This window comes from Candida orthopsilosis, assembly GCF_000315875.1.
Source record: "Candida orthopsilosis Co 90-125, chromosome 1 draft sequence".
Lineage (NCBI taxonomy): Eukaryota > Fungi > Ascomycota > Pichiomycetes > Serinales > Debaryomycetaceae > Lodderomyces > Lodderomyces orthopsilosis.
Window position 1 is genome coordinate 1,844,008 of NC_018292.1, and position 14,774 is coordinate 1,858,781.

At 37.4% G+C, this 14,774-nt stretch overlaps 6 protein-coding genes and 1 non-coding gene across 7 annotated transcripts; 3 read left to right on the forward strand and 4 right to left on the reverse strand. All coding sequences in view use genetic code 12, as the record gives it.

Moving 5' to 3' along the window:
* Positions 1-1,010: 1,010 nt before the first annotated feature.
* On the forward strand, positions 1,011-1,913 carry CORT_0A08260 (Sui2 translation initiation factor eIF2, alpha chain; the record flags this gene model as incomplete). The annotated part of the gene is made up of 1 exon (XM_003866602.1): positions 1,011-1,913. The coding sequence occupies one exon, from the start codon at positions 1,011-1,013 to the stop codon at positions 1,911-1,913; it is 903 nt and encodes a 300-aa protein (XP_003866650.1).
* A 73-nt stretch (positions 1,914-1,986) lies between these two features.
* On the reverse strand, positions 1,987-3,717 carry CORT_0A08270 (hypothetical protein; the record flags this gene model as incomplete). The annotated part of the gene is made up of 1 exon (XM_003866603.1): positions 1,987-3,717. One exon carries the CDS (start codon positions 3,715-3,717, stop codon positions 1,987-1,989), a length of 1,731 nt encoding a protein of 576 aa, XP_003866651.1.
* A 253-nt stretch (positions 3,718-3,970) lies between these two features.
* Positions 3,971-5,413, reverse strand: CORT_0A08280 (membrane transporter; the record flags this gene model as incomplete). Its single annotated transcript, XM_003866604.1, has 1 exon — positions 3,971-5,413. The coding sequence occupies one exon, from the start codon at positions 5,411-5,413 to the stop codon at positions 3,971-3,973; it is 1,443 nt and encodes a 480-aa protein (XP_003866652.1).
* Positions 5,414-6,420: 1,007 nt separating this feature from the next.
* CORT_0_Pro(AGG)_7 lies at positions 6,421-6,527 on the reverse strand. The gene has a single exon. It is a non-coding gene (tRNA).
* Positions 6,528-7,965: 1,438 nt separating this feature from the next.
* CORT_0A08290 (Mef2 mitochondrial translation elongation factor) lies at positions 7,966-10,500 on the forward strand (the record flags this gene model as incomplete). Its single annotated transcript, XM_003866605.1, has 1 exon — positions 7,966-10,500. One exon carries the CDS (start codon positions 7,966-7,968, stop codon positions 10,498-10,500), a length of 2,535 nt encoding a protein of 844 aa, XP_003866653.1.
* Positions 10,501-10,704: 204 nt separating this feature from the next.
* Positions 10,705-11,703, forward strand: CORT_0A08300 (hypothetical protein; the record flags this gene model as incomplete). The annotated part of the gene is made up of 1 exon (XM_003866606.1): positions 10,705-11,703. One exon carries the CDS (start codon positions 10,705-10,707, stop codon positions 11,701-11,703), a length of 999 nt encoding a protein of 332 aa, XP_003866654.1.
* Positions 11,704-12,177: 474 nt separating this feature from the next.
* CORT_0A08310 (hypothetical protein) lies at positions 12,178-13,542 on the reverse strand (the record flags this gene model as incomplete). The annotated part of the gene is made up of 1 exon (XM_003866607.1): positions 12,178-13,542. The coding sequence occupies one exon, from the start codon at positions 13,540-13,542 to the stop codon at positions 12,178-12,180; it is 1,365 nt and encodes a 454-aa protein (XP_003866655.1).
* Between the last annotated feature and the right edge of the window lie 1,232 nt (positions 13,543-14,774).

The following is a 14,774-nucleotide window of genomic DNA, read 5'->3' on the forward strand; positions in this document are numbered from 1 at the left end:
AAATCTGAAGATTTTCTATTTAAATTCCACGACACTTTTGGCAGACAAATTGCTGATTGATTCTCGAATTCTCCTTTCGAATGGAATGGTGCATCTAAAGCCGGAATAAAGAGCCCATTGGAGTGAAACAATGTATTGTGGAATGGGTTTGCACTAGTAATCACAATTCATCCCGTCTTGAACCGTAGTTTTCCCGAGAAGCCAAACGTTTGCCTTTTGAGTAAATACCCCAACAAGGCAAGCAGGTTACTTTATTAAGGTGTGATGACTGTACAGTCAATTCTTCTTGTTTATGAGTCCCCGCACAACACATTCGAATGTTTAGTGAGACATCGTAAAGTACAATTGATATTTCAAAGTTATGGTCAATTCAAGTTATTAGCGGGGTGGAGATCCACCAGGTTTTGACTACACTTTGTCACAATTGATTTGTTTACAGGAAGAATCATGTTGGCGTAGAGATTTTATATTTAGTTACAATATGGTTCAATATTGCAAAAAACTTTTCTTCAGTAACGATAATTTCAGATGTCATCTCATGCAAGGTACCACCTGCTCATCAATGACTTTGGAGGCAATGAGATCCTGGTGGGCTCGTTCCATCTCCACTGATTAAGCGTCCTCGCCATCGCGAAACTATTTTGTCTCATTATTGAAAGATCTCATCATTACCAAACGAAGCAAACCCCCCCCATGTAACTGTTTTATTGCAGGTCAACAAATTAAAATAAAAGATTTGAGAATTATGTAACAATCAGTAGCCGTGCCTAAAGACTGAGTGCTCTCTCAGTTTGATCCAGTTTACATCTCATTCGTGAGGTAGACACATCCAGTCTGATGAGAATCTGCAGACGTGCACAAAAACTCAATTTACCGAACAAATTTTTTTTTCTTCTTCTTCTCGCTTTGGTGAAAAATTTCTAATCTGAGTCAGATCCGTCATCAGAAAGCAGCTCAACGGCAAATTACACATACAAGATATACATCAAATAGACTAAGTAGTATCCACGATGAGCTCAACCAACTGCAGATTTTATGAAAACAAGTATCCTGAAGTGGATGAAGTCGTTATGGTCAACGTTCAAGAAATTGCCGAAATGGGTGCATATGTTAAACTTTTAGAGTATGACAATATCGAAGGTATGGTTTTGTTGTCAGAATTGTCAAGAAGACGTATTCGTTCCATTCAGAAATTGATCAGAGTTGGAAAGAATGAAGTTGCCGTTGTTTTGAGAGTTGACAAAGAAAAGGGTTATATTGATTTGTCCAAAAGAAGAGTGTCAGCTGAAGATATTGTCAAATGTGACGAGAGATACAACAAAAGTAAAGCAGTACATTCTATTTTGAGACACTGTGCTGAGAAATTTAATATACCATTGGAAAAGTTATATGAAACTATAGGATGGCCGTTGAGCAGAAAGTATGGACATGCGTATGATGCCTTCAAGTTTTCAATCACTGACCCAACAATTTTCGAAGGTATTGAAGCCCCATCCGAAGGTGTATTGGAGGAATTAAAATTGTACATATCCAGAAGATTAACCCCACAAGCAATCAATATAAGAGCAGATGTTGAAGTATCGTGTTTTGGATACGAGGGTATAGATGCAATCAAACTGGCTTTGAAAGCGGCAGAATCTGTGTCTAATGAGCAAATGCAAGTCAAAGCTAAGTTGGTTGCTGCTCCATTATACTTCCTTTCCGTGCAATCATTGGATAAGAATCAAGGTATACGTCTTTTGGAAACATCCATTGAAAAAATTGTTGAAAGTATAGAGTCAAATGGTGGTGTTTGTAAAGTTAACATGGCACCTAAGGCTGTCACTGCCACCGAAGATGCCGAACTTGAACGTTTGTTGGAGAGTAAGGAAGCTGAAAATAAAGATGATTCTGATGAAGAGGATGATGAATAAACCTGTGTGTTACATAGAAACATATATTTGGAAATACAAACTTGTAAATTAAAACAATTCTTTTTACTGGAATCTATTCAGCTTTTCCAAATCTGGCGATTCTTTCCTGTCTCTTCTTTTCTGATGTTTTTTGTATATCCTCACCAGCGGAATTCCCGAAAGGCTCTTCAAAAAGGGGGCCCTCATAAACACTGAGGTCGGTGTAAATCTTTTTCAAGATGAGGCTACCCTTGTTGGCTCTGTCAACAACATCCGCGGGCAAGTTAGGAACCATTTCTTCGGGGACACGCAATTCTGTGACAGATTCGGGGACTTTAACATTCTCAAGCGATAGAAGCTCTGGATTACCACTCAAGTCGAGTATTTTCAAATTGTTTCCAAATTTAATACTCCTTATGGATTTCATGTCATTGTACGTTAAACTCAAGTGGGCTAAGCTGTCAGGGAATTCGTAGTTCTCGAGTATTCTAATACCTTGATAGCCAAGCTTCAAAACTTTCAAATTTGGTGGGAGCGTCACATCCCTCAATGTTATAATTTGCTTTTCATTGTCAAAAGACTCAGGATCATTCTCGATATCAAGTACCTCTAAAGTATCCGGGAACACGACATTCTTCAAAGTAGTCAAAAGATTGTCACCCAAATACAACTCTTTAAGGTTTGTAGGGAATTGAACTTTGTTTAAAGTTTTGATCTTGTTTCTGTTTAAATACAACGTCTCGATTCCATTTGGTAATTTCAATGTATTGACACTTGTAACACCATCTTCTGTCAAAACCAAAGTCTTGACATTTGAGGGTACTTTCAATCCACGAGGGGTGGTCATTGCCGATTGGAGATTCAAAACCTCAAGCAGCTCGGGAAATTTGACACCAACCATTGCATCATTAGGAATAGATCCAGCATCCAAGATTTTCAACAGAGGAGGAAAAACTACACCCTTTAAGCTTTCGATAGGGTTCATTGCAATGCTAAGTGATTCAAGCTTTGCTGGCCACCTGACACCCGATAGGCTATCGATTCTGTTTGCAGAAACGTCAAGATCTGTCAAGGATTTGGGAAACAAGATGCCATCCAACACATACATTTTATTGCCCAGTAAGTCCAAGGTCTCGATAGAGTTTGGAAAGTTTACCCTATTGAGATAAACAAGGGCGCCTTCTGCAGCCTGGAACCCCTTTAATTTGGATGGGAAAGTGAAATTATCCAACAGACTCAAGAAGTAGTCACCACTGATATTCAAAACTTCCAATGTCTCTGGGAATTTGATGTCGGGAAATCCATCAAGACTGCTATTGGTATAATCTAAAAGTTTCAAATTTATCCAAGGTTCAATATCCAGTTTAATTTCTGCATCAGTCTTAGGGCCTAGATCTTCATTATCGAACTTGTCAATGAAGGACATGTGAGTTACCTTAGGCCCACAAATTTCTTCTAGACTTGACATGAACTTTCTATATTGCTTCACATCAGTCGCAGTGTGATCTTTCCAGCTCTTCCCCGGCTTGAAAAAAATGTGACAGCCCACGTTGGTTTTGTCGGTAAGCAAGTGTAAATTATCCTTAAGGAAGTCAATAAATTTGGTCAATGGATCCCATTTTCTTTCCTCATTTCCAACTAGAAGATGAACGTATTCAAAGTCATGTGGGAAGGTAGATTTTCCTTTGGAGACTTTTTCAATTTCGATAATTGTAACTTCAGTGTTTTTTATGCCCTTTAAATCATCTACAAACCTCACCTTGTGATAATCCTTGGCAGGGTCGGTCATGACCACCAAACGATGCCTAAGCTGGGAGCTAGTCATATCTAAAAGCAACAGAAACCAATGTTGTATGTGTCGGGAAGACAAATGGTATGAAAGAGCAGAAGAGGAATGGGGTCCTGATTGATCTGCTTTTGTAAAAATAAAATAAACACATAGTCAAGTATGTGTGATGCGTATTGTTTATTTATTTTTGTACTCGATATTGTCAATAGACTTTCTACACATCTCCTTCGTAAACAATTATACATTGACTCTATCTATACATCCGTTATGCTATTATTTATGCTTCTTTTTATGCTTTTCCTCCACCTACCGTGAACACATGGGTAAATACGTCAAAGAATGGTACTGAAACTTGAGTGATATCGACCTGATCTGAATCGACCAGTCCATCCTTGTTTATTATCTCATCTCTAGCTTTTAAATAGCCTCTAATTATTAGCATAGTCGTTGCACATGCTAAAAACATAACACCAGTAAATATGGAACAATTTCGGTAACTTGTAGGATCAACTGTAGCCCCATTACCTCGAACAAGCTTTATACCAATAACGGGTGAAAATATACCAGCAACACCCATGATGGACCAAACTTTTCCAAAAACCACATTCATTTTTCGTATTCCAAAAATCTGTGCCATAAGTGGAGCAATGATGGCATATATAGTTCCCATTAAACCACCCTCTATAATGGCAAAAACAACTACCGTGGCATAATTTCTTGCTGGTATCCACATTGCTAAACAAAATATTCCAACAAGGTAGTATGCCACAGTAGCTACTGAAGCAGCACCAAGCTTGTCTGATAAATACCCAACAACTGGTCTACCAAAGAATGACCCCACCTGTACCATTGCAGATACTATAGCACCCTGATGCTCACTGTAGCCTAGACTTTGGGTAAAATTGGCCAATGTATACAATACAATGACGTACCCAAAGATACAAGTCAATACGAAAAAAACAACCAAGTAAAAACCTGCAGTCTTAAACACTGTTGAGTCTATGAATTTAAATTCAATATTATGTTTAGAAGCTTTGCTTTTGGCGGCAAGGATTGCAATCCACGTTAATCCAAACCCTATAATACTTTGTGCACGTAACGCCCAATGCACCCCTGAATGATCAACAACTTTTTGCATACCCAAATTGAAAACAACACCTCCCATACCTGACCCCGCTGATGCTATACCACCAGCTAAAACCCTCCTCTTTTTAAACCATTGAGGAAGTAACGTAATTGAAGGAATTGAAAGGAATGCTAGGCCAAAGCTTTGCATTAGCCCTTGAGTCAAATACAATTGCCAAAGTTTGGTTGACCAACTTGCCAACATCAAAGCGGTAAATTGAAGACAGTTTCCAGCTATTAAAACTGGTTTAAATCCAAAAACTCCCATGCAAACTGTGATCAATGGCGAAAAGGCAAGACCTACCCCAAATGCAATACCTCCTATGTAACTGTAATCTAGTTTGTCTGCTCCGTCAAAAGTCTGATGTTTTAGATAATATGCAAAATATATGGCGAAACCCGAGTTCATACCCCACGTACAAAAGTTAAAAAGCACACATGCGGCGCAGACAACCCACGCATATCCACCGTCTGTATTTGGGTCATGGTCGTCAAGAACTTCTTTGGGGGGAAAAAGTTCTTCTTCTGGGTCTACTTTTTTTTCATAGCTATTGGAGTTGGATAAGCTAGCTCTTGTATTGTCCTCTGAATAGCCGTCCGATGTCATTTGAATTAAGGTTGTGTGTTCGATGATGCATGTAATGATGACTGCAAGGTGATATACAATTTAAGCTTCAAACAACAAACACATGAATGTGACATATATATATATATATATATTGGAGTATTTATTAGTCTGAAAATAATACAAAAAAATTTTGCTTATAACTTAGCGCTTTGCTTTTTATTTTATTCACAAAACGCAAAATGCTGAAAAATCGGTTAGCGGATCGAGTTCTAAAACGTTGTATTATATTTTTAAACAAAAGAGTTACAGAAAATCTCATGCCACAGTTCTTTTGACCGAATGTGTAATAGATTCCCCAAAAAGCAAAAGAGGGGGAAATAGATCAAAACATGACAAGATAATTATTAACACCGTAGACACTAAGCATCAATTTGTGTGACCTCCTAACGTACGACCATGGAGTTGATCTTTCGCATTTCTTTTAAATTGGAATTAGCATTTAACACTGAATTAACATATTTTAAAATTCCCCTTAGTAACATTTTTTTGTTTTTACTAACACTCTGAATCATAAACGGAATATGAGACCCAAATTCCCTTGCCTGTCAATTACTTTTCTAATTGAAAGGTCCTATCTCCGAGGCTTGTCAAAAGTACACAAGATCTGTCAGAAATCTCTTCGGTTCAGTTTGTGTAATTATTTTTTTCATCTATTGTGAATAATTCCGGTGTAAGTGCGAGGTAGCCGTGGTTAAAGCTAAATGACTTCGACAACCGAGGATTTGATTGACCTTATTATCTCCTTCCAAAACTCTTTATACCAGAGGGTCTGTGGAGTAGGGATAACCAGAATTGCCGAACTGTCAACAATGAATTATTTTCTAAATTTTGCAAAATAAAAATCGCGGTGCAAAATATAACCACTGCCAATAGAAAGACTAGAGACAATTGTATCACAATTGAGGTTTTGAGCTGTGAAGGCAACCAGATATACGAAAAGTAGAGAGAAATGAGTCGGATAAGGTTAGAAAACAAAAAAACAAAGCGGGGTGATCCGGGAATCGAACCCGGGACCGCCCGTAAGCCAGAAGCTAACCGGTGAAGGAAAGCTAACGACCCTAAACGAGAATCATACCATCTAGACCAACCACCCGCACTAACGTAGGGCCGTAGTGTAACCTAAATTTAGGTCGATACTAGGCAGAGAATTGCAAAATTCAACTACGCCACAAGCTTAATTTTTCGGAATACTGGAGATATGAAGTTCTTTGTCACATAATTCTTGATCACGTTTATTCAAAATGGTTATTCTTGTGTTTGACGCATGGTCAAGTATAGTTACAAAAGTTCGTTCATTCTCATCGACTCTGAAGGTTTCGTTGAGGTTCTTACAAATTTTCCTCTTGAAGGATGTGTATCAACACTCAGAAATTGTTAACGAGGATCTCCGTTTTATCCTAAATCGGAAAAATAAAGAGATTGAGTAGTAATCTGGAATTCAATAATTACTCAGTGAAGCAATGATTTGAAATTACTAACTGCAACAGGAAATTAATCAATTGTCATGTAAATCACCTTTTATCTTGAAGAAGGAATTTGAGTCTGAGTTTGTTTGTCTTCAACCTTGAGTGACGGGGGAAATTGGGATTGTGCTCCTTGATGTTGGGATTATGAAATATTATAAAAAACATGGAAACTTTCTTAGAATTCTCTTAGGATGCAAATTGAGATTATATAGGCTAAACTATTATTATCTGTACCTTTGATCTACTCATTATTCTGGTTAATACAATACATGCTTTAGTCAGTTACTTCTCATTACAATTATATTAGTAGTAAACTATTATATCAGCTTCCACTGCAATATCTTAATGCTTCCGCTACTTAGTATAGTTAACTATATTTTCCTGTCACAACAAATAATCGAGTAGTACAACACGGAAAATTAAGTTTTGCTTTAATCAGTGGTAATAAATTTCGATCTTCCTCTTGATTTATTTATCTCTGAATTTGAATATATCCTCCGTATTGTTGACTCCAATAAGCACTCTAATGTTGGTGAAAGTGTGTTTTGGTAATTGAGTGTATTTTTCGCAAATTAGTCTCTTATTGAAGTGATAAATGTACAATAAAATTATGGAAAAGTTCGTCTCAATTTGGTGCAAAAATTTGTCTCAATTGTTTCGCATCCGGTGTTAACAGTACTTTTACACTTGACCTAAACTTATATCTTCTATTACTGTAGGTAATGTTCAGATACTATGAGCTTTCCCCAACCGTAAATAATGTCACACACAAAACAATTACGCTTACAAAACGTATCAAATGTGATATGACTTCAATAACACCGAAATCAGTTCCAAGAACCATTGCGTAACGGATATACATTTATAAGAGCTCATATACAAACAGAGATGTGTCAATTGAGAGTAATTCATTGTGGAGTTGCAATAAATTGAGTTCAGAATTTTTTGGTCCGGTCTAACTCAAGTCGAAGTGGTCTACCGCGTGTGAGATCTTTTCCATGGTGGCATTCTGAAATTTGTCCCAAGATCAACATAAGCGACTTTCTTGAAGTTTCAGGGCTATCAATGGGTGGGGGATTTGATTTGCAACCAATTCTGACCACACAGCTATCACAAAAACAATTTTATTTGAAAAAAAAATCAATACTTCTCTGCCATCACGATCAAAACCATTTCATCCATTTATCAATGATATTGAGGCATAAACTACTAAAACATTTCTTTTCTGCAAGGTCATATTCTACCGTCAACAATGTTGCACTACTGAAAATACGAAATATTGGAATAATTGCTCACATCGATGCAGGGAAAACTACCACCACTGAGCGAATGATATATTACAGTGGGAAAAGTAGAAGAATCGGGAATGTTGATGAAGGGGATACTGTTACCGATTATCTTCGATCAGAAAGAGAGCGTGGGATTACCATTCAACTGGCAGCCACTACAATACCATGGAACCAACACAAAATCAATATAATTGATACTCCTGGCCATGCTGATTTCACATTCGAGGTAGTTCGTTCATTGAGAGTTTTGGATGGAGCTGTCACCATCTTGGATGCAGTCGCTGGAGTTGAAGCACAAACCGAGAAAGTATGGAAGCAAGCAAGTGTGTTGGGTTTGCCAAGGATTGTATATATAAATAAGATGGATCGTCCCGGGGCTGGATTTAGCAGAACTGTTCGAGAAGTTATACAAAAGCTAGAGACAAGGGTGGTTTTATGCAACCTTCCGTACTTTGAGGTTGCAGCTGATCAAGAGTACATCTTTAAAGGGGTTATTGATGTATTGCATGGTAAATTATTAAAGTGGAAAGAAGAGGACGAGTTTGGCAAAGAAATTGATGTTCTTAACTTGGATGAATCCAAGCCTGATCTATATGAAATGTATTGCAAGGCAAGAGAGTCTATGGTGGAGACTCTTGGTGAAGTTGACGAGTCAATCATTGATGCTTTTCTTGAAAATGATGAAGATTATCTAAAGATTTCTCCTGATTTGTTAGACCAGTCTATTCGAAAAGCCACGGTTGGGAATTATTTGACCCCCGTTTTATGTGGATCTTCATTTAGGAACATTGGAGTGCAACCATTGATGGATGGAATTACAAAGTATTTACCATCGCCTTTGCAAACAACGTTGCCAGAGATTAAAAGCAAAAAGAAGGAAATTTCTAAAAAGATGGATGATGCGAGAGGATTAATCTTCAATAATGATAGAAATTTGACGGTTGGTCTAGTGTTCAAAGTCATGACACACGCAACGAGAGGACCCATGACTTTTGTTAGAGTTTACAGTGGGAAGTTGAGTGCATCGACCAACTTGATCAATACCAGGACTGGAAAGAAACTTTTGGTGAGAAATTTACTCGTTATGCATGGTGACACACCCGAAGAAGTCAAAAGCGTTAGTGCTGGCGATATCGGTGTCATTCCTGGATATGAAATCGAGTTCAAGACTGGTGATACATTTGTTTGTAGTGCTGTGGGTAAAAAATCAATGGGACCAATTGAGTCGAGTATGTCATTGATGCCTATTGATATCCCCCCACCTTTGTTTAATGCAAGCATAGAACCACATACAGCTGGGGATGAAGCATACATGAAAAAATGTTTGGATATTTTAGTTCGTGAAGATCCATCTTTGAAAGTACACGCGGATGAAGAATTGGGTCAAACAGTGCTCAGTGGAATGGGGGAACTACATCTTGATATTGTACGTGAGAGATTGATTAATGACATGAAAGCAAAGGTCAACTTGCGTGATGTGGCAGTTTCATTCAAGGAATCGTTTGTGGGTAAAACAGAGTCACAGGGAGGTTTCGAAGATGAAAATATACAAGTTAGGCTAAATGTTGGTCACGTTGAAAACTGCTCCAACTTTGAGTCCGTGCCCGGTGCACAAGTATTTGAAGATGAGAACAATGTTATAATCTTGCCCGATTCTGCAGCCTCGGAACATGTGAAGACCGCATTGAGTGACCGAAGATGGAAATGTCCAAATTCAATAGATGACTTAAAAGAAGCTCTCATAAATGGATGTTTGACCTCCTTACAAATGGGTGGCCCACAATTGGGACTTTCGTTGCATTCCACCTTGGTTACAATAACTCACTGGGATGCTCCGGTCGATAAAGGTGGGGACTTGGTTCCCTCATTGATGAATGCAAGCAGACAAGCTATCCAATCAATAAAAGATACCGAATCTAACTTTGCTATTTTCGAACCGGTAATGATCACAAAAGTATATGTCAATTCGAACGACTTGGGTGAAGTATCCCATGATTTGACGCAAAGATGTCAGGCTGTCATTTTAGCAGTTGAAGATGAATCTGTACAGGATACCGAGATTGCTGATTGGACAGCAGAAGTTGCTGAAAAGACTTATGTTCCACCTGACTATACATTATCGCGAACAAAGGGTAGAAATGAGGATTTTGCCAATAAGAAAATCATTATAGCTGAAACACCATTGAAAGAGATGATTGGTTACTTGTCCAAATTGAGAGCTCTTACACAAGGAAGAGCTACTTTTGACATGTCATTCATTGGGATGAGACGTGTATCAGGATCAAGAGCTGACTCAATTGCTCGTGGGTGATGGGGTATATCTGTAAATAGTAGAGACATAAATGTACATATCACAAATTCCCAGCCACCACTTTTCTATGCGCTCAGACTAAAACTGTGCATCTACGGAAAAATAAAAAACCGAGGAGAGAAAAATTTATACAAAGGGTAAACAAAAAAACCACTAATATTATCTTTGTGAGAGATCCCCCTTTCCAGTCTAAGTATATATAGGATGGATTTTGTTGATAGAGCACCCTTATCACTAGATAGGGATAGGGTCACATGCTTACTTTTAATTAATACTCATCTTATGAAAAAATGCAGCAACATGTATACCAATGTCATTTGTAATCAATCATTAATGCAACAAATGTCAAATGAAAATAGAGCTAATATAACCCAATCATATGCAAATTATATCAAAAGACTACAGTGTAACTTGACTACTTTGAACTACATATACGAGAAATATCATGGTCAGCTGCAACAACAAGGTTCGAAATCTACTTTTCCTGTGGTGTTGTCTGCACCTCCAGATATGCCAGAGTTGTTTCCCTTGTATGCGAAGTTGCAGGAGCTATATGCCGAAGCGTTGCAATTTTTGAGAATGAAGATGGAAGAGATGAGGAAACAACAAATGTTTCAACAACAGTCAGGAGCGGGAGGAGTACTGGGAGCTATGGGACAATTCCAACAGCCACCATTACCACCTCAACAACAACAACAACAACAACAACAACAACCAAATGCAGTTCCTCAACAACTGCAATTGAATATACAGCAGCAAGGTCAACCTTTGCGACAACAACTGTTGCAACAGCAAATAAAACAACAGCAACAACCACAACCACAGTCACGACAACAACAACAGCCTCCACTTTCAGCATCAAATAACCAATTCCAACAACCATTTGATGATATGTTACTCGCAGATACATTCACAAACTCACAAGCTCCTCTGGGCATGAATACAAACACCAACGTGAATATGAACATGGGTATGGGTATGGGCACGAACATGAATCCAAATACAACCAATACTACTAACAATATGGGAGTTGATTTTGCCAACCACAATTTCAGTAATGATGGCGGATTAAGTAATGGATCAAATTTTCAAATATCAACATTATCACCACAACAAATTTTACAACAAGCTAATGAAGCCAAGAGTAATAATAGTGGTCTGAATACACCGCATCTTAATCTGAATGAATTTGGAATATTTTGAAAAGAATATGAGGAGGAAGTAGAGATGGAGTGTACGTGTGTAAATTTAAGATTGGATGTTAGGGTGTGAGAATAATATTTTGCGTTAAGAACGGTTAGACCAGGAGAATGCGAATATATTCAATAAGACGGGAAGTGGTTAAAAAGTGTGATAATACAACTATGTAAAATTGTTGTTAAAATGTATGTATAATTAAACACTACTTGAGTGAATTCTGTATTTTATTATTTTATGTATAAACAAGATGATTAATTTGTTTTAGTATATCGTTATTGGAAAAGGTTCAAGTAGCTCTTTGATTAATCAGCATCAAACATATACTCTCTTTAACTGAATTTTAATCCTCATTATGGATTCAAAACCTGACATATTCCACCTTACACTAAATGTAACACCGAGTTCATTTTGAGCGGGAAGTAACTAAAATGTAACTAAACCCTTGGGTCCCATATGAGCGTATTCACTTCTCAAATTTCACTGATTAGTTATAAAGTAATGATTCCTACTATTTCCATTCAATGTTCTTGGCGGAGCAGGAGGCGATGAAGCTGACGTCGATGATGGTGATGATGACGATGGTTGAGGATGTACAGCTGGAGAAATTGGTGTTGGCTGTTTGATATCATTTCGTGAAGCATATTGAGATACAATGGAATATGGTTGATGAGGATTGAATTGATACTCACTTGAACCATTTTGGTTGTTATAAGAATCAGGTTTTTGGTATTGATGAATGAAAGTATTGTTGTTGTTGTGTGTTGTGCTGGTTTTTCCATTTTCATCCAAGTCTACTTCACTATGATTGTCTGAATCTGAATGTATTGCTGACCCTGATGGTAATTGTGCTTGCTGTAGTTTAATTGTATCACTACCATTTGCTGATAAAGTCGTGGTCGTCCCATTTTCAAAGTTATTACTATTGTTGTCATGTTCACTAGTTGGTGAGAATGGCGACGGCAAGTTGGCCAATTGGTCAGATGTACCTCTTCTATGAAGAAGTTTTAAAGAAGCTGGTGGACCTCCATGAACACTTGTACTTCTTATTCCTTTAAGACCTCGACCATCGCCATTGGCATTCCCATTCATATCATGATTCATTCCTACCAATATACTAGCCGCTTCTAATAATTGTACTTGTTGATGCTTTGAAATTAACAATTTTTTAGTAACGTTCCATTCAGGTGTATGTTCCCATAAATGTTTGGCTAGCGATGAGATATGTTTGTATCCTTTACCACATGCTTCACATCTTAATTCTTCTTTAACTCGACCCGTTTCTCCTTCACTGATTCGACGCACAACAAATTCTCGTGAAAGCTTGGGTAATGTTTGTCCATTAAGTGGCGGGGACGCTATAGCTGACAGATCTTCAGGATAATGTTGTTGTGGGTGCTTTTCTTGAGCTTCCTGTTGGGGATTTTGGGAGTGTGGCTGGATTTGTTGGGTTTCCACCTGCTGCTGTTGGGGATTATTATATTGATACAGCTGTTGGTGTTGGTGTTGGGTATTTCCGCCAAAATTGTGTACAGGTTGCACGGAGGGCTGATTTTCGTGATGATTTATTGATGTGTATTGTTGATGATAACCATTTGAGGACGAGTCCAGTTGTGAATTGTGCAATGTATGATATGACTGTGTATTATAATGTTCTGGATATGATTGCAGTTGCATCGTGGAAGTTTGTTTTGTCAGATATGAAAGGTATTGGTGATGGTTATTGCTGAAGTGGGGATAGTGTTGCTGTGTTTGCTGCAGTTGTTGCTGCTTTATGGGTATAGAATAAGGTGCTGTATTAGAATTTCTTCGATTGTAATCAAACTGATGGGTACTGGTTGTCATTTCCCCTCGTTCTTATTCTGGGAGGTCGTGGGTTTTTCTTTAACGTGGAATGCGTGAACTCTGTATTACTTAGTCTGGAAGGATGAGTTTGATATTAGTGGTATAGTTGAATTTGTTGAATAGAATGAAGTAAAGAAAGGTATTACCATATTAAGGCGAAGAAAGATATTTGTATTTTTGTTTTTATGATGGAAATTTTTTTTTTTTTAATTAAAAATTTTATTTTTTATTTTATTTTATTTTATTCCTCTTGTGAATCATTTTGAGCGAATTATTCTTAACCACTGTACATTCAAAGGAATATTTGTGTTATTGGATTGATGAAATGAAGGAAAAAGAGAGAATATTAAAAGCACGAAAGCAAGCTACACTGGATAAAATATCTGCGCATTTTGCTCTTAGCCACTTCTTTGGAAGGGTAGGTCTTAAAGGCAAGGCTTAACGGATTACACTAGTTATTATTCAACTCCTTATGTTTTAGATGTCATTATGCGCTACCCACTTACCTTTTGGAAGGGTGCTTATTGTGTCACTATTGTAATAAACCATCTGTTTTCTTTTCTATTTTTCATAAAATCCAATACTAACTGTGGTGCAGATATACCCCTCACACCCTTTGTCAGCAAGAAATACATCAAAATTTCTGAAAGTAGACTCAGAACACACACATACCTCACACTTTGAAGGTTTGGCTAGAGTGAATCTTGATTGATAAAAGGGCTTTATTGATTCATCGATAAACGAGTTATAAAATAGTGAGGATATACATTGGTATGAGGCACTCCATGACGAATATACGCAGAATAACAATAAAAATTGAATGAACGAGATGCACCAACCAGCTGAATCTTTTGGTTTGATAGATAAGAGAGAAGTGGTTCTAGTTGGGTTTCTATAAGTCAAAAGTAGTGGAAAAACGAATTGAATTCAGTTCTGATATATTCAGCTAATTCTTTGTTACTAATAAGGTTGTGTCTGTTTTTGTCTCAGACACAACTGACATGAAAAAAATTAAAAAAAGGAAATACGACGCGGACATAAAATAAAAAATTTAAAAGAAGAAACAAAATTCCGAAGAAACAATCCATTAGGACTTTGTGTAACAAATGAGCGATTTATTTATAATCAAGTACATTGACATACACACATACTTTCTTCAAAAGACATCTTTTTCTACCATTTTACATCGCACAATTTAAATGTATGCATACACTCTACAAAAAGCTAATAAA